General features: G+C 38.0%; 5 protein-coding genes across 8 annotated transcripts in view; 3 read left to right on the top strand and 2 right to left on the bottom strand.

Annotated features, from left to right (window-relative positions):
* Positions 1,669-3,005, top strand: LOC104735254 (mitochondrial fission 1 protein B). The gene is made up of 5 exons (XM_010455005.2): positions 1,669-1,888; positions 2,130-2,268; positions 2,380-2,501; positions 2,597-2,660; positions 2,763-3,005. The coding sequence occupies exons 1-5, from the start codon at positions 1,781-1,783 to the stop codon at positions 2,843-2,845; spliced, it is 516 nt and encodes a 171-aa protein (XP_010453307.1). The 5' UTR covers positions 1,669-1,780; the 3' UTR covers positions 2,846-3,005.
* On the bottom strand, positions 3,076-4,798 carry LOC104735255 (annexin D8). The gene is made up of 6 exons (XM_010455006.2): positions 4,501-4,798; positions 4,252-4,397; positions 3,947-4,165; positions 3,656-3,868; positions 3,384-3,473; positions 3,076-3,307 (listed from the first exon to the last, which is right to left on the bottom strand). The coding sequence occupies exons 1-6, from the start codon at positions 4,571-4,573 to the stop codon at positions 3,101-3,103; spliced, it is 948 nt and encodes a 315-aa protein (XP_010453308.1). The 5' UTR covers positions 4,574-4,798; the 3' UTR covers positions 3,076-3,100.
* LOC104735252 (exocyst complex component SEC10) lies at positions 5,030-10,829 on the top strand. Its single transcript, XM_010455004.2, has 25 exons — positions 5,030-5,164; positions 5,439-5,522; positions 5,611-5,853; positions 5,949-6,023; positions 6,144-6,245; positions 6,318-6,368; positions 6,451-6,556; positions 6,700-6,813; positions 6,914-7,005; positions 7,191-7,359; positions 7,446-7,522; positions 7,600-7,698; positions 7,787-7,877; positions 7,977-8,062; positions 8,149-8,322; positions 8,521-8,574; positions 8,638-8,766; positions 8,855-8,947; positions 9,112-9,258; positions 9,382-9,479; positions 9,569-9,653; positions 9,746-9,804; positions 10,151-10,249; positions 10,347-10,430; positions 10,515-10,829. Exons 2-25 carry the CDS (start codon positions 5,439-5,441, stop codon positions 10,591-10,593), a joined length of 2,490 nt encoding a protein of 829 aa, XP_010453306.1. The 5' UTR covers positions 5,030-5,164; the 3' UTR covers positions 10,594-10,829.
* On the top strand, positions 11,066-12,964 carry LOC104735250. 3 transcript variants are annotated; one of them, XM_010455000.2, is made up of 5 exons: positions 11,066-11,356; positions 11,464-11,543; positions 11,980-12,249; positions 12,363-12,406; positions 12,597-12,964. In XM_010455000.2, exons 2-5 carry the CDS (start codon positions 11,474-11,476, stop codon positions 12,795-12,797), a joined length of 585 nt encoding a protein of 194 aa, XP_010453302.1. In that variant the 5' UTR covers positions 11,066-11,356; positions 11,464-11,473; the 3' UTR covers positions 12,798-12,964. The 3 variants fall into 3 exon arrangements, with proteins under 3 accessions (XP_010453302.1, XP_010453303.1, XP_010453301.1); XM_010455001.2 differs by having other exon boundaries at positions 11,445-11,543; XM_010454999.2 differs by having other exon boundaries at positions 11,435-11,543.
* The window catches only part of LOC104735251, a 6,997-nt gene continuing 1,452 nt past the window's right edge, over positions 12,885-18,429 (bottom strand). The window contains exons 2-10 of one of the 2 annotated variants that reach the window (XM_010455003.2): positions 17,908-18,202; positions 17,281-17,367; positions 17,004-17,093; positions 16,724-16,804; positions 16,401-16,595; positions 14,208-16,325; positions 13,763-13,909; positions 13,352-13,674; positions 12,885-13,254 (exon numbers count right to left, since the gene is read on the bottom strand). In XM_010455003.2, coding sequence (XP_010453305.1) covers positions 13,137-13,254; positions 13,352-13,674; positions 13,763-13,909; positions 14,208-16,325; positions 16,401-16,595; positions 16,724-16,804; positions 17,004-17,093; positions 17,281-17,367; positions 17,908-17,976 — 3,228 coding nt within the window. In that variant the 5' untranslated portion in view covers positions 17,977-18,202 and the 3' untranslated portion in view covers positions 12,885-13,136. Of the gene's footprint in view, positions 13,255-13,351; positions 13,675-13,762; positions 13,910-14,207; positions 16,326-16,400; positions 16,596-16,723; positions 16,805-17,003; positions 17,094-17,280; positions 17,368-17,907; positions 18,400-18,429 lie in introns of those variants that run through there. The other variant, XM_010455002.2, reaches the window with a different exon arrangement.

The following is an 18,429-nucleotide window of genomic DNA, read 5'->3' as shown; positions in this document are numbered from 1 at the left end:
TTTATGTGGTTTTCTATCGGATTAAGTTCATAAACCGTTTAAAGCAAGTATATGGAGAAATATATGAGAACTTTTGATTCGGGTAAAAATAAGTTGAGAATTTATGATTCGAAAATGCTTGAGACGAGGTCATAGCTTTAAGTTGTTTTGGTACAATTGGATACTTGTAAAGAGTAAATAGGTCGTTGATCCTTAACATGATCATGACATATGTCATTCTTTGGATTGTATAAAAAGTTTCTATTTTGTATATCTGAATTATCTAAGACTTATATATACCATCCTGATTATAATTTTCAAATTTTTATTTTTATTATATTATATTAACTTTCTTTCAATTTCTCAAAATTTATTGGGTTAGTCATAAAATCATTGTAATCGAGTAGGTAACTTTCATCAGTTGTTCATCCAAAATATCTTTGGAGTAAGAAAAAACTTCATGGTTAAAGAAATTATGTTACAAAACAATTTTAGTAATTATAAGAACTACAAGTATGCCAAAATGAAAGTAAATCAACATAAAATTTGTTTAATTTGTTTAGAAGACATTTTATAGGTGGTGATAAAGAGCATACTTTAACAATAAAACAATTTTGGGTGTATGAACATATTTTTAATGGTAAAATATAGAGTAAAATTATACGTGGATACTTATTAGATGTTGTTTTGATGAATTTGTTGCATGTAAAATTAATATTTTTTGAATAAGTTGTAAAACGTTTTTGAAATTTGACAATACTAATATTTGTAATGATGAGTATTTGGTAAAAGTTTTAGTGGGATATAATTTAGCTTTAGATTATTGTAATAATTGTTATAATAACTTAAAAATATATAAATATAAATAAATAATACGAAGGTAAATACAAATATTCTATAACTTAAATTATTTATATATTTACTATAGGAAATAAAATTTCTTTATATATTTTCAAAAAAAAATGTTTAAGGTTTATGATTTATTTTTTTAAAACATTTTTTAAACCCGCATATCGTGCGGACCCTTATCTAGTAATTATATAAGAATGAAATATACTAGTAGTTATACATGTTCAATAAAATGACATCATCACAACACAGAAGCAAAAAAATTTAGAAACCACTGGACATGTTGCATGAGAGAGGCATGTTCATATGGACGCAGTAGGCTAATACGTTTCGCGAGTTGACCGCACTCCAGGCTGCTAACAGACTAACAAGTCCTTTCCAATCAGTTTAATTTATTATTCCCGACTCTCAATGTGTTGTTACCTTTCTGCTGCCAATCTATGGTATACATATACAATATATCTTCCCGCCAGGTCCGCTCCTAGGAGCACTTCTTCGTCTTCCCAATCCCAAGTCTCAACACATTCAATTATCCCACTAGCATGCTCTAATTAAGCCTCTAAAAGGTATTTACTCTCTGTTGTTTGTGTTTAGGAGATGTTTTTCCGAATGTTAGCTAAAGTGCATATTTTCCCTAATTAAAATCCTGAATGTTGGAGACAAGACGGGGTAAGTATGAACGTGTGATAACCAACCGTGTGTATCAAAAAATCATAAGAAAGATTAATATGTATTTCGTTTAAGAATATGCTGTTTTTTTATTATAATATCCATAAAAATCTATATTATTTTCTTAAAATAAATAAGGTTAAAAACTCTATCAATATATTAACTGAAAAACATTCATTGATTGATCTCGGTCAATTTCATTGTCAAAGGGGGAGAAAGAAAGGCGAGAGAAGGATTAAGAAAACTCGGAAAGGAAAAATATCTAGGAGCTGCGACAGGAAAAATGGACGCGGCGATAGGGAAGGTTTTCGGTTCCGTCTCAGACTTCTTATCCGGCGCTGCCTCTGGTTCCTCCGATGAGTTCCCCTTGTGCGATACCGACATCATCTCCGTAAGTTTTATGTTGATTCCTCTAATTTGACCGCGTAAACACCGCCAATTTTCAATTGTTCGATAGCTAACTTCCGATTTTGGATATCTCTCGCGTTGCTTGCTTTATTTTTGTGGTGGTGTGGGGATGAAAATAAGTGTTTTCCTTTGATTTTTCCATCTCTGGTGTGGCATGGATTAGTTTTTGACATCTATTCATATATAACTTGTAACTTGTAAGGTGTTTTTTTTTAAATCCTCAGGGCTGTGAGAAAGAACTTGCGGAGGCTCAGAAAGCTCAAGACGAAGGACGTACGAAGGAATGCATCATGCGTCTTTCATGGGCTCTTGTTCATTCTAAGATGCCTGGTGATATACAGCGTGGCGTAGCTATGATTGAAGGTAAAATAATAATACTAGCTTATGTTTTACAAATGTTAAATTAAAACAGCTACCTTAATATTCTTCCAAAGGTAAAGGTGGATGGTTTGATTCGAGTTATTGATTTTGCAGCTTCGGTTGTTAATGATACAAGTGCAATGAAACTCAGGGAGAAGCTTTATCTCCTTGCTGTTGGTTACTATCGAAGCGGTGACTATTCAAGAAGCCGGGATTGTATAGAACGTTGTTTGGAGGTTTGATCATCTAATACATGGATAAGTCCAGTCTGGAGAATCTTATTGTTGTTTATGTATTCATCTATGCGTTCTTTTTCTTTCTGTGGTTTTAGGTTGAACCGGAGTCCGGACAGGCTCAGACACTAAAAAAGGCTATAGAGGACCGCATTGTGAAAGGTAAAATAATGATACTATTCTGTCATGTGTCTTCATCGTCCATTTAAATCTTCACCTATTTTCTCTTTTAAGTTTTAACTCTCTTTTGATTTTTGAAAGCAGATGGTGTTATTGGCGTTGGAATTGCTGTTACTGCTGTAGGGCTTGTTGCTGGTATTGCTGCGGCCTTTATACGCTCAGGCTGAGAAGGAACGATCTTTATTCATGTGCATGTTTCCCTGATCTTCAGTGAGTTTGTATAGTTTCTTTGTATCCTATAAGAGAAAAATTATGTAATTCCTGTTTTACTATGAATAGCTAAACAAAAGAACTAATTGAGGAAAGCATCAAACATAAACTTTATTATTGCTTCAGCGTTCAATATATTCTAATTCCATACAGTACTAGAAATTAGACGAAATGCTACTGTTTTAAGGTTTTATTTAAGTTGAGGCTGAACTCTAAGTTTCTCCATGTCCTAGCAAGGCTAGTAGAAAAGACTTGTAGTCCCCTGATGTCTCTTTTGCTATGGCTTGATCGAGACTCACATCGTTCCGCTTGAGATACAGCTCACTGATCTTCTTCAGGTCCTTTTCTGCTCGTGTGACAATCACACGGTTCAGAGCATCTTCATCAGTCCCCACTGTATTGATTGAGTTGCGCAAAACCTAGGTGCAAAAGAGATATGAATACCATTGGGACATATTAGAAAATCACATCTGAAAGATTATTGTTGTATCTTACCTTTGAGTAATACCGGGTAGGGTTTTTAATGCACCTGATGGCTGCCCGTAGTGCACTCAGGTACTCATTTGTAGGGTGATTGAGGAGATCCTGGTCATCAAATGTTTCATTATGAATATCGTCATGAAGAAATACTGGTATGATTACTCTAATTCCCTAAAATTGATTCCAAAAGTCTCTTTATTGTTGTCTAAAATTTTCCCATTGATTGCTTTGTCTGAGATTAGTCATCAGTTATAACATAACTTGATTTCTACGTGTTGTTTGTATACCTTAGTGATCGATCTGCCATATATATCCTTGTAGCGATTGAAGATTGCGCTAAGCTGCATGTTACTCCTTGTACTTAACACCCTGATCGTTTCTTCATGTTCAACAGCCTTACCAAGGATTTCATCATGAAGAATCCCAGCCTCTGACTGCGCCAGCATCTCATCAATTTCCTCTCCATCATATTTATAGGCAGACGCCAGTGCAACCAAGAGCTGTGTATATCAAAATCCCCAAGCGTTGGAGTGCAGGTCAAAACAAGAAGAAAACATCTTGAAATTAGAATTACTCACTTTCCTGATGTCGCCAATAGTGCGGGAGGCCAAGTCTTCCTCAAGAGAACGCTTGTAGAGGCAACGGTAAGCACGTCTAGCAGCTAACAGATCTTCAGGGGATCTCATGCAGGCAATTTCGACAAGAACCTTGTAGTCAGGAATAGGCTTTTGAAGAGCCAAGTTAGCCAAGAGAGCATCTCTCTCTGGAGGATCCAAGACCCACAAGCAAACAGCTCTCTGCAGGTAACAAATATATTTTCCATGAAAACTATCTTTTGTGGATTATCAAAATAGAGTAGAGCATATGGATATATAATGTAGACCTCAAAATCGCCAGAGAGTTCAGATTTGAGCTGGTGAATGAGATCCTCATGGTAGATCTCCTGATAAGCTTGTCTTATGAGTTTCCTCTGGAACAAATTCCGGTGTCCTAGGATGGATATGATGGCCTTTTCATCGGTACCCCATCCTAAATCCCAAATATAAAAAGGGAAGAAGATGAATAAAGGAAATAGAAGGAAACTTGAACCACATAATTTTTTGAAACACATTAGTCTATAAAGTAGAAGAACCTTGACAAGCCTTCTTGATGTTTTCAGCATCTTCAACAGGGGAGAAATGTGAAGGAGAAACAATGGTGGCCATTCTGCTCGACTCAGATTTACTCACGTTTTGGATATTGCTTTCATTGCTTTGAGCTCTCTTAATTTATACCAGTCAATAGTGAGGTTACAATGCTTTTGAGACCATAAGTATGTTCAAAGGCTCATTGATTGTTTACGATATGTGAATCTGAAACTCTCTCTATAATTAACACCGCCCGTTTATGTATGACTTTGCCGTTAATTTTTTGAAGATTAAAGTTTTACATGAGATAATTATTTATTGCCTCCCAAATGTTTCTTTTCTGCTTGAATTTAATTATTCATTCCCTCTGTGGCATGTAGTGAAAAGTAAGAGAATCAACGAACCAAATTTTCAAAGTTCAAACTAACTAATAACAGTTTATAAAATAAAAAAATAATAATAAACCGGTTGCGGTTTAAACCGGGGAAAAGAACACGTAAATAATTAAATTTAACAGCTCAGTTCATCTGGAAGCTCGTCGTAGTTGTGAAAAAAAAAAAAAAGGAAAAATCCCCAACTCCGCCATTGTAGACCGGTCTCTCTATTTCTCCGTCTTTCTCTCCCTGCAGTAACCGGATTCCGCCGGCTAGATCTCGTCGTCCACCGCCGGTAAGTTGTTCCATACTAGACTTTTCCTTTCCCGTCTCGTTCTCCGCGCGATTGTTCGTCTTTATGCTCTAAATTTGTTGCATTCGCCGGAGAAATCGGTGATTACGTAACTGAGATAATAGATGCTACTGCAATTTTGATTTAATGCATCCAGAGTCGTACGCATCTCCCTCATCTTCTCCTATTTACTGAATGTTTCATATATGATCTGTCAGACTTAGACTCTTCACTTCTTTGAATTTTTTTGTTATGTTTGTGTTTTGGTTTTAATCAGATGACAGAAGGAATCAGAGCAAGAGGACCCAGATCGTCCTCTGCTAACTCTGTTCCTCTGATTCTTGACATTGAAGACTTCAAGGTAAGGATTTCAGCTTGGGGTTGCTAATGTTTTTTTCTTACCTTTTAAAAAAAAACATGAGGGATTTGATTATTTTGGTCACTGGCAGGGTGATTTTTCATTCGATGCATTATTTGGGAACCTGGTAAACGACCTCTTGCCGTCTTTCCTAGAAGAAGAAGCAGATTCTGGGGATGGTCATGGCAACGTTGCTAATGTTGATGGTTTGGCAAATGGGCATTTACGTGGGCAGTCTACTCCTTTGTCTTCTGCTCCTTTTTTCCCTGAAGTAGATGGTCTTTTGTCTCTGTTCAAAGATGCTTGCAAGGAGCTTGTTGATCTTCGGAAGCAGGTGAGTGTTTTGGGTCTACATCCATGACAAGCCTTTTTTTTTTTGTTTCTTTTCATCGTTCTAATATCTAAGGTATTTGTTAAATATTTTGGAAGGTTGATGGAAGGCTCAACACACTAAAGAAGGAAGTTTCAACCCAAGATGCCAAACACCGGAAGACACTGACTGAGGTTGGCAGACCAATACTACTACTACTATGATTCAATTTCTTGGGTACATGGATGATTTCTGCCTGATGTAAACTGATACCACGATCCTTTCTTCAAATGGTAACTGATTTCTCTATCTAGATAGAGAAGGGTGTGGACGGTCTGTTTGAGAGCTTTGCAAGGTTGGACGGTCGTATTTCAAGTGTTGGACAGACCGCTGCAAAAATAGGAGATCATTTGCAGGTAAATAAATCTAGCCTATAACAACTTTTTTGATGATCTATATCCAATATTAACACATGCTTCTTTTGTCAGAGTGCAGATGCTCAGCGGGAAACTGCTAGCCAGACGATAGATCTTATAAAGGTAAGAGTGCATCACTGTTGGAAAGTTGGTCGCATATTTAGTTAGATGAATGCTTAAAGTAATCCTTGTTCAACAAATGCAGTACCTAATGGAGTTCAACGGCAGCCCAGGGGATCTTATGGAGCTTTCCGCTTTGTTCTCTGATGATAGCCGCGTAGCTGAGGCTGCTTCTATTGCTCAGAAATTACGTATGATGACATGTTACTTGGAATCTGTCTAAAGTGTCAGAATATTTTTTATCTATTATTTAACTCGCTTGTTTGCAGAACAATGGAAGTTTATTGTTCAATTAGGCTGCAATTTATTCTCATGCCCTCTTTGTCAATGTCAGGATCCTTTGCTGAGGAAGATATTGGAAGACAAGGTGCGGGTACAGCTGCAGGAAATGCAACCCCTGGCCGAGGACTGGAAGTTGCAGTTGCTAATCTTCAAGATTACTGTAATGGTAAACAAATTCGTCTTTACTGTGTGTTTCTGTATATTTACTGAAGAGGATTATTGTATGTTCAACTTCGTCTTTGTGACATTTGAGTATGATTTTGTAGAATTGGAAAATAGGCTTTTATCTCGTTTTGATGCTGCATCACAGCGGAGAGATCTATCCACCATGTCAGAATGTGCTAAGATTTTGTCACAGGTGAATACTTTATTCTGCAGCATGCGCCTTTACAATTCAGTAGGAAAACCTGTTATTTATCTATATACTGAGCGAAGGCCTTTCTTACGTATCTTGTGGTTGCATACTTGTTAATTCTAAGGCTATCACATAAGGAATTGTCTAGGTCTCCTTGATGCTCAGTATTTTATCTTCTTCATTTTCAGTTTAACAGGGGTACAAGTGCTATGCAACATTATGTGGCTACACGGCCAATGTTTATTGATGTGGAAGTCATGAATTCAGACATTAGGTTGGTTCTTGGTGACCATGGTTCTCAGCCTAGTCCTAGCAATGTTGCCCGTGGACTTTCTGCTTTATACAAGGAAATTACAGGTCTGAAGAATTGTCATTGATCTGGATGCAATACTTGAAACATGCTTTTATGCCGATTCATAACTTTTGTTACTTCTCATGTGTAGACACTGTACGCAAAGAAGCAGCGACCATTACAGCTGTTTTCCCTGCTCCAAATGAAGTTATGGCAATCTTAGTTCAGGTAATTGGCACCGATAATTTGGACACCGTAGTGTTGACCCGGCATATGGATACTGACTCTTCGTGTACTTTATGCAGAGAGTTCTGGAGCAGCGTGTCACAGGTATTCTTGACAAAATTTTGGCGAAGCCCTCTCTTATGAGTCCCCCATCTGTGCAAGAAGGCGGACTGTTACTAGTGTGTAGATACTTCCTTATCTCTTTTTTTTTTCTATCTTCGTAGTAGAATTAGTATAAGAAACTTAACTCTTGATTTTTGTCTTTAGTACCTTAGAATGTTAGCAGTTGCATATGAGAGAACACAAGAACTTGCTAAAGACCTCCGAGCTGTTGGATGCGGTGATCTTGATGTTGAAGGTCTTTTTCTCGTGTGATTCTGAGTGATAGAAGTTTTGTTTTTTCATACAAACTTTCGTTGTTCGTTGGTGCTTAAAACTCTTTATTTTGAGCGTGCAGATTTGACAGAGTCCTTGTTTTCCTCGCACAAGGATGAATACCCTGAGCATGAGCAGGCCTCCTTAAAACAACTGTATCAAGCAAAGGTTTGATATGATTATCTCATTTTCTGATTGGAGTTGTTATTTTTTGCATTAGTGTGAAGGGCTTAGATATGACTTTTTCTCTACAGATGGAAGAATTACGTGCTGAGAGTCAGCAAGTCTCGGAGTCATCCGGGACAATAGGACGCTCTAGGGGTGCTTCAGTATCATCTTCTCAGCAGCAGCTATCGGTCACCGTTGTGACTGAGTTTGTTCGATGGAATGAAGAAGCAATAACCAGATGCACACTGTTTTCATCTCAGGTTACCGAATTTGAGCAATTTATGAGACAAGTATTCCCAAAATAAGTTAGTTGCTCTGAATTTTGGGAAAAGATGTAGGAATAAGATATTGACAAAGAAATAATCTAAAATATTGATTTTTTGCAGAAACATCCGGCAGTAAGTAAACTGTATTTTCTGTGATTGTATATCTGATCATATGAATATTTCTTTGTGCAGCCAGCCACACTTGCTTTCAATGTTAAAGCCATATTTACTTGCCAGCTAGACCAGGTATGCTGTTCATAAGATTCTAATATCTATAAATTGTGCTGATGCAATGATGACTTCTTGCAGGTGAGCGTATACATAACTGAGGGACTTGAACGGGCAAGGGATGGCCTGTCTGAAGCTGCAGCATTGAGGGAGAGATTTGTTTTGGGCACAAGCGTTAGCAGAAGAGTGGCTGCTGCAGCTGCTTCTGCTGTAATTCTTTCTCTTTTCTACTATTTGAAGTGCTCATTATTTCAATTGTTTGGTGGAATTATTTATAATTTATTTGATTATTTCTCAGGCAGAAGCTGCTGCTGCTGCTGGGGAAAGTAGCTTTAAATCCTTCATGGTTGCTGTGCAGCGTTGCGGTAGTAGTGTTGCTATAGTTCAGCAGGCATGTGGGGTGACTTTTATGGTTATCAGTTTGTTTCATTTTTTCATATGAAAAGGCGTTGCTACTCAAGCATTGAAATATTGAAACATTTTTTTGGCCCAGTTTTCTACTATGGCAATCCTATGTTTTGACTCCTATTCGAATCATATAATTTTCTCTTCCAGTATTTTGCAAATTCTATATCTCGGCTTCTCCTACCAGTGGATGGTGCACATGCTGCTTCATGTGAAGAAATGTCAACTGCTCTGTCCAAAGCAGAGGCAGCTGCTTACAAAGGACTTCAGCAGTGCATTGAAACTGTGATGGCTGAGGTTAGTTGCTTTTTGTGTAATCTACGAACATATCCATGTGGCTCCAACGCTGAAAAGATTTAGGAGTTATGCTTATTATTCTCTTTCGACCCATTGTAAGGTTTTCAATATGGCCTTTTTCAGGTTGATAGGCTACTTTCATCTGAGCAGAAGTCTACCGATTATAGATCACCTGATGATGGAATTGCTCCTGACCACCGCCCAACAAATGCCTGCATGAGGTTGGTCTAGTTGAGACTCTACCTTCCCACTAATTGGTTGAAGGCTTTACCTTTTTTAGTTTAATTTCTAATCCCACTATCTTGTTTAGGGTCGTGGCTTATCTTTCCCGGGTACTTGAGTCAGCCTTCACTGCCTTGGAAGGTCTTAATAAGCAAGCCTTCCTGACTGAACTGGTATGATTTGTATCACCAAAGATTTATTTTCTGCATCATAAGAGTGATTCTATATATCTAGATTTGAACGAAGTTTTCTTTCTTATTCTCAGGGAAATAGGTTAGAAAAGCTACTACTAACACACTGGCAGAAGTTCACTTTCAATCCCAGGTATGATTTCAGCTCTTTGTCTTTTCTTTTTCTTTCTAATTTCCTTATTAAAATCACGTCTGCAAAATAACCGTAAATCAGATCAAGGACCCCTAATAAACCAAACATAGATAACCATGCCAAAAGTTTGAACCAAAAAAAAAAAAAAAAAAAAAAAAAAAAAAAAGATAACCATGCCAAAATTTGCCATCTCTGATTTTTCACTCTGATCTGACATGAGTGCAATGTTTGACGTAGTCGCACCTATTGGTATAAATGTTTCATCGGATCAAATCAAACTTAAACATTGCAAGAATAGGTCTGTGTGAATATAGAGCTTTGTGATTACTAACACTTTGGTTGACAGTGGAGGACTGCAGCTGAAGCGTGACTTAAACGAGTATGTAGTATTTGTTAAAAGCTTCGGTGCTCCATCAGTGGATGAGAAATTTGAGCTTCTGAGAATGTAATAACATATCTATTATGAGACTCTCTCGTCACTTTACTTCCCTTATTATTATTTTATTAATGTAACAACTTGTAATCACTATTTGTGAGTGCAGAATCGCGAATGTTTTCATCGTTGCTCCAGATAGTCTGCCGACTTTGTTCGAGGGAAGCCCAAGCATTCGCAAAGATGCGCAAAGGTAAGAGAGAAAGAGAGATTATTAAGATTAACAACTAGGAAAAAGGAAATGAGATTGAGAGAGTTGTAAATGAATAATGTGCAGGTTTATTCAACTGAGGGAGGACTATAAAAGTGCAAAGCTCGCAACAAAACTCAGCTCCTTGTGGCCAAGCATGAGCTAATATCTCAATGTTTGTTTAAAGAGACGACACTTGAACCAGTCAATGGCAGATATTGTTATTTATGTATATACTTAAAATCATTCTATGCACTAAAAGCCAGTCAGTCAGTCAAGAGTCTACTATCTTCCTTCTGAATCCTTTATTGTTTAATCCTTTCGTAATTTCCATCTTTTTTTTTTTTTTGGTTTACGTTATGGGTGTTTTATCTTTCTGGAGACAAACAATTATTTAATTGATCTTGTTTTCTGAAAATTACTCAATTAGAATCAACAAGAAGTGTTACCCTAATTAATTTCCCNATGATGATGCAATTCCGATGATTGATTTAAAAAAAAAAAAAAAAAAAAAAAAAAGCGAATCTCAATTAACAAAAGGTGTATTTTTCATTTGATGGAATTATCCTAATAGGAAACCAGTGAAGAAGTAACTAACGTCAGCAACTCTAATAACTCGATCAAAATCACAAGTTTATCCAAAACAAGACAGTAAGATAAAAAAGATGAGAGACACTGTTATTAGAACAAGAAAAGAAAAAAACCGCCCTATGTGTTCATTTGAAATTTTCGGATACCCTAAAAATTGAAGATCTTTCTCCACCGTGAGTGACTACTATTATTCAATTCCTTTGTCTTCCTCGTTCCGTTATTGCTTGTTTCTCTCCATCACTCTCGTTTTCCCAATTTCTAAACCCTATTTCTTTTCTGGGAATTTTTATTCGCCTGTTGTTGATTGATTGATTGAAGTTCCTCTTCTTCACGGTCTGGTGAGTCTAAAAACCTTTAGCGATTGGTTTCAATTCTTACTTCGTTACTTACAATCCGCGCTTAGAATTTTTACCCAGTAATGAATAGGGGGTTGGTTGTAAATTAGTGAGGTGAGCATGGCGAACACAACTGCTCGCGGGCAGATGATTTTCCAGGACGAGAATGCATTAGCTGCCCATGGAAAAAGTAATAATCTTTCCCTACTTCTTCAATCTTTTGGTTTTCTCTTTTTCTACAAGCAGCAAAATTTGTGTGTGTTTTTTTTTTGATGATGACTCGTTTGATTGTCCCCAAGGTAGCAAAATCTTTTGTAATTTAGAAAAGATATGAAACAGTAAGGACCTACCAAATTGCAATTATTTTCTCTTGGGATATGACATCTTGGTTCTTATGCTTAGGTTCAAATATAACTATGTTTAGTTCAGCTTTGTTGTGTCTATCTCGCATCTGTTTATCATCAGTGTAAAATGTTATAACTGTGTAAAAGTCAGAAGCATGAGAATGTTTTTTTTTTTTGGGGTATCAGTGTTAAGTGTGCTTTCCTTTCTTTGATTGAAGATTTCTATTGTTTTGTTTCTGATTCCTGTTCTGAGTGTTTTTGTTTTGTTTGACATTGTTGTAGAGGTGGTTGCTGCGGGAAAAGGTAAGGGATCGCTAGCAGCTCCAAAGAAATATGGGGCGGGTTTTGGAAGCCGCAAGGCTCTCCATGATATCACAAACAAGTCAAAGTTGCAACCTCAAGCTTCTTCCAAGACGACGAAGAATGTTGAGGGATTAGACTTTGACATAGCAAAGGAAGGCTTTTTGCATGACCACAGCAAATGCATTGAAGCTCAACAACAAAGCCAGTGGGACAGCTACTTCGCTGAACATATCATCCTTCATGGACATGGTAATATTGACTGCAAAGAAAGGACCCCAATTTGTTTTTCTCCATACTGTTTCAATTTAATGTTTCCTTTGCTTGACTTAATCTCTGAAGCCTATTCTTGTTCTGCTTTCCAGATACCAAGATCAAGGAAGTGATTCCCGAATACAATATTAAAGAGGTAAGATATTAGCTTTTCCCTTACCTTATCTCTGTCTATCTAGACTCTGCTGAACTGTAAGAGAATCGTTCTAAGGTCAATGGTTAAGGTAGGCCATAAAGGTTTAGAAAAGCCAAACACATAGCATCCTGTTCTAGCCCTTGTTTTGAGCAACTTTTATGACTCTTTTTCGTTTGTTTTTGCGCCCAAGATGGATGATGATACTTGGGATGAACTCAAAGAGGTACCAATGGAGGAGTTTTCCAATTTGCTGGAATGCTCAACTCAATGGCGCTCACCACCAGACTCACCTGTCCATTACCATTCTTCGTTACCTACATCGCCTTCGCCATGGCGTTCTGAAACCGTAGAATTCAAGCTCAAGGAAGATGAAGATGAAGACACCACCTGAGTTCCAGTTCTACTTGGTTTTGACTTTTGTTAGAACAATATCAGTAACTTTTTAGTTTCCGATATTATGATGTATCAACAAATATGCTTGAAAACCAATTACTGAGCATTGTTTCTGAGTAAAAACATTGTATGTTTATAGGATTTACAGCATGACACCATAAAGAATTTACAACTCTATCACAATCAACACCCGACAAATATCCCAAACTACAATGAAAGAAGCACTTTAAAACATCTAATTTCTCTCTATATATATCTGTTGTTATATCCCGAGGTTCTGCACTCACCTAACTCGGGCATAGGAAAAAAATAGAGAACTGGTTGGTGTTAAAGAGTTTCAATGAGGCAAGTCCTCACTGGCTTTGTCAACCATGCGAACATTGTATTGTTCATAGACTCGTCCTCTGTTATCTGCCCACCATTGCTCTGCTTGTTTCTCACTAAACCTTTTTCGGCTGTCAGAAAACAAATTGGTCGAGCAAAGTTACAGTCCCATCTTCGGACACATAAATCTTATTGTTTCTTTTTAGGTAAGATGAGAAACTATTGTACCTGAACCGGACGCGTTTGAGATCTCTAGCCCCTCCGGATAAGGCTGTAAGAGTGATATAGACTCCAGGTTCATCCTGTTCAACCCATTCCTTCTCGCTCCGTGCTTCATTCGTTGCTTCACCATTCCCAAATACAGGTGTCATGGTCCCATTAGAAAACATTGGGGTATTTGTGCCATTCAGCTCGGATTCTTGGCTATTTGGTTGGTTTAAGATATTAAAAGGGTCAATGCGACCAGGGCTGGAACCAAATGAATTCAGAGACGGAGGAGACTTCACAGTCCGAGCTGATCCAACAGGTAATCTTTCAGCCATGTCCTTTAACTGCATAGTTGCGTTGATCCTTATATTCAGTATAAAAAATAGCCACTCAGTGCATAAACCATATCTATTTTTTAAACTTAGAAATTACTTGAGCGGTAAGTGATTTGATCACTTCTTTTGCTGCCTTGCATCTCGTCGTTTCTTCATTAGCGATTGCCAACGCCTCTTTTAGCTGCTTGGCTGTTCTTTCCAGCTCAACTTCTTGAAGCTGGGCCTTCCTTGTAAGACTTTCAACCTGACATATCATTTACTGGTTAGCAAAAACGCGGTCATATATAGAAACTGACTTACTGAGGCAGTAATTAAATTTGAAAATGAAAAAAATGTTTCTTCACGGAACCAAGTAAATTGGCGGCCACACCTTCTGAAACCCTATACCGTGATCTAACCAACATGGTAAAATCCGGAACGTAATTCACCGTGATCAGGAAACACAGAATGACAGAAACATAGTAGCAAAATTTCACCAACTACGTTTTTTGCAGCAATAGATGTGTGAGGGATGATGGAAATAAGAGAAAGAGCAAAGTTACCTGAGATCTTAGCTTAACGACCTCTTGGCTTAGGTTATCATTGGTTCTCTTAGTATCATCCACTAAAAATTTTGGTGTAGCTAGTCCCGAAAGAGTGGGAGTTGGTGTAGTTGAACGAGGTGGACTAGGACGTCTCGATATTGGGGAAGTTGCCCGCGACACAATTCGAGAGCCAGGAACAGAAGCTGAGAAGAACTTCTTTGACGCTCCAAATACTGGATTAAAAGACTTGGCTATGTTAAGCGCACCCCGTTGAGAGCTTCCACTTGGTATAGGCGAGACACGACTACTATTGAATTCGTATTTCTTGTTCTTCTTATATCGATTATCCACTTGCCTCATGGAATCCATCAATGAAAATCTAGCTAACTGTCCATCGGATCTAGAATCGAACTTGTCATCTTTTTCAATGGGATCTGATCCCTGGTTAATGCTTCCTCTTCTACTCAGCGAAGAATGAGAGGATGGATCAGTTTCCATGGTCTTTTTCAATTTGTTGAAACACTTGTCACACACTCGATATGGTTTGCTCGGGTTCGGTGCCATACAAGCTTTCAACGACTTTTTATTAGTGCACGAGTGGCAAAACACTAGTCCGCAATTATAGCAATTGTGCCTCTTTCTTTTAAAACTGAAGGGCTGACGGCAACCTGAACACATGGACTGGTCCATCCCTGATGCCCACCTGTGAATGCAGACAGCTGCTGTGAAGTTAGAGCCACAGGCAATACTTTTCACCTGTTTATCCTTAAGCGACTCTACCAATGTCGGAGAATTTCTATCATCTACATCTCCATGACCAAGTCTACCATTTGATCCCTTTCCCCAAGTGTAAACTTCGGTCCTCGAAGTTAAAACTGCAACATGATAAGCACCGCAAGCTATCTCTTCTACAAAACTCTTGTGAAGTTTACCTTCGACACGGCTTGGAATTTTTCCATCTGCATGTGAGTTTCCAAGCTGACCATAGACAGGACTGCCCATAGTATAGACATGGCCTGCTGTTGTAAGTGCAACCGTTAGACTGTGCCCACATGCAACTTGACAAAAATTGGGTTCAACAAGAGCAGCGACACAGGTGGGCACAAGTTTTGGTTCTTTATTACCATGACCAAGACGACCCTTATCACCATCACCCCATGTAAAGAGCTTTCCAGAAGAGCAATTACTCGAGCTTGAGCTCCCAACCATGACTTCCACAACTGCTGCTGTGTGCCATACACCACAAGCTGCCCGGACAGTGCGAAGACCTTTCAAAGAGTCAACCTCCCGAGGTGTGAAAACACTTTTTTTGTCTCCATGGCCCAAAACACCAAAGGTCCCATCCCCAAAAGTAAACAACTGTCCAGCAGAAGTAACGACTGCTGTGTGGTAAGGTCCACAAGCAATAGATGATACATGTATCCCTTCAGACAGAAAATTAACCCTCTTAGGGACCCAGTGACTGACTTCATTTCCATGTCCAAGAACACCAAAATCTCCTTTACCCCAGGTATACAAATCTCCTGATAGAGTAACTGCACAACTATGAAATTCACCACATGCTACGAGCTCGATATTTGTGGTGTTGAGTGCATCGATGAGCTTTGGTTGTTGAATATTGGAATCAACACCGTGGCCAAGCCTGCCTTCAGATTCCTCTCCCCAAGAAAAGCTTTCTCCTTGTTTTGTCACAAGGACAGCATGCTGTGCACCACAAGCAATATTTTGGACGTCAAGTACTACTGTAGATTCTAAAGCTTTTGGCAATAAGGAATCCATTTTTATTTCAAATGAACTTCCAACTCGACGGTTTCCACCACCCAAAACACCTTCTCCTATGCCTTCCCCCCAGATGAAAACATCTCCTAATGCATCTCCATCATCATGACCAGACCCATGGCTCGAGGAACTAACAGCACTTGACATACTAACTCTAAAAGCATCCATGCCCATACCCCTCATATGTCCATGCATGCTATCCGAGCCTCCAGAATGAACAGAGATAGTTGCAGAATCTGAGGGATAAAATCCTTTTGGAGGAACCGCATATAATGCCATGTCCGAAAATGCCTTGTCAAGGCCATTCTTAGGCGGGCTCTCAAATGGACTGTGAATGCGATGGTGATTAGAACCATCCTGAAAGGTAAACGAAAATGTATTTAGCTAAAGTTCACATGCACAAAAGTGTACACAGAAAACTTCTTCCAGTACCTTCTGAAAACTGTCATTGCTACTAAATGGAGAGTGTAAAGGAGAGGTTCTCCGGGTATATGTTCTCGGGCTATTAGCTTCAGATGGTGTACCGTCACTTCTTGATTCAGTCCTCCTGTTTCTTTGATGGCAATGCGAAACCAAGGCCTTAAGACCAGTAAACCACACCTCAGCCTCATCTTTGTCCTTGCATATCTACCAAATAAAAATTGTAGCAATAGATTAATTAATTTCAAATAACCACAGTAGTTTTTCAAATGACAGGGTAACTATTTTTATACAAAAGCAAAAAAAAAAAAGAAAATAATTTAAGAGAATCTCACCACATCCAAAGACCTGTCGCTATATATGAGTGAAAACGACTGATATTCCTTCTCGGGACGAGGATACCTCTGAAAAATAGGCTACAAAAGAACCACCATTGCTAGAATTATCAAAACATCAAACGAGATAGGTAGGGCGCAAATATGCACCCTTGAACTAAGGAAACTAACAAATGAAAAGTTGCATTAATGAATATAATAGTCCCCATGAACTCGTTCTAGGTATTTTACTCCAAGCTCAAGAGAGAATTAAAACCACATCATCAACACATGAACTTACAGTGCGTTGTCCAGATATGATCCTAGAAACATGGCTCAGCTTCAGATGTTTCTCCTCATTTCCAGAGAACCATATCAAAACAGTTTCATCCTGAAAATTACCGGCAACTATTTCTTAAAGACCAAAAAACGAGCTACACGTAAATTAAGTTGTAATAGCAAAAAGGATTGCAAAACAAATATCACCACCAGCCATCCATAAATAAACCAAAGATAAAGAAGTTGAAACTATCTGCTAACAAAAGGAATATAACGGAATAGAAGAAAACAAGACTTACATTAGAAAGGCGAAATGGGCAGAACTTAGGCTTCCCTCTTCTTCCATACTTAAGCAAGTAAGCTCCCTTTTTCAGGGCAATGATAGCCTGAGTCAATCAAATAGCATTCCATAAGCCAAGTAGGTGTGAATCTTTGCAATGGAGATACCACCTCAACAATAATAACATCAGGAAAAAAAAAAAAACAGTTGACACAAACACAGAATATAAGAAGCAATGCACACACTGAAGTCTTATGTATGTCAATGATAATTGCATCAAAGAAAAACTATCCGAGAAATGATGACCTTTGAGAAAGGTTTAACTCCACAAATCATGAGTTTCCATAGCTTAATATCAAGCTTCCATAAATTAAGGTAAAAATTCTCATAGACAACCCCTTGAGTTAAAAAAAAAAATCTAAAAGCCAGCTCAAACAAAGAATACACACTCTTCTTCTCTAACCTAAGAAAAATCCCAATTGAACAAATTCGCCCGACATGTATAAAATCTAATTCCGAAGAGACTTAACCATAAATGATTCAATACAAGTAATTATTAATAACAAACATAGTCTAAGCAAATGAAATCATAAAATTAGAGAGCAAAATCGAAGAAAGGGAACATATATATATATATATAACAAACCTGCTCGATATCTCTCTCCACAGGACCAGCTCTACTAAGATCCGAAGCCATCCTTCCGTTTCTCGACATAAACTTCTCAAGAATCGAAACCCTCCATCAACCCAAAAAACCTCCGCGAAATCCACACTTGCTCTAGCTTAGAAAAAGCAAAAAATCTAAAAGGCTATCTATATATACATTCACGGAATCAATCAATCAAATTATTCATCGCAATGATCGTCTGATCTCGAAGCAACTTCCAACACATTCACTTCCATTTGAGCTAACTTTTTTTTTTCCCAGCTCAAATCGATTTCTGAAAGAAGAAAAAAAATCGATCGGAATAAAGCAAAAAGAAGAGGAATCAGAAGGTGATGGTGAGCTTAGGCTACGCGAGAGAGAAAGTGAGAAGAAGAAAAAATGGGGGAGGTAGAGAATCTAGAGAGACATGGGCATATGATGATCTAAGGGATGGATACTATACGCAGTTTTCTAGCGACGAGCAACAACAAAAAAAAAAAAAAAAAAAAAAAAAAAAAAAAA

The sequence above is a fragment of the Camelina sativa genome, chromosome 13 (assembly GCF_000633955.1).
Source record: "Camelina sativa cultivar DH55 chromosome 13, Cs, whole genome shotgun sequence".
Taxonomy (NCBI): Eukaryota; Viridiplantae; Streptophyta; class Magnoliopsida; order Brassicales; family Brassicaceae; genus Camelina; species Camelina sativa.
Note: the sequence above shows the minus strand (reverse complement) of the source record. Positions and strands in the feature narration are given on the sequence as shown.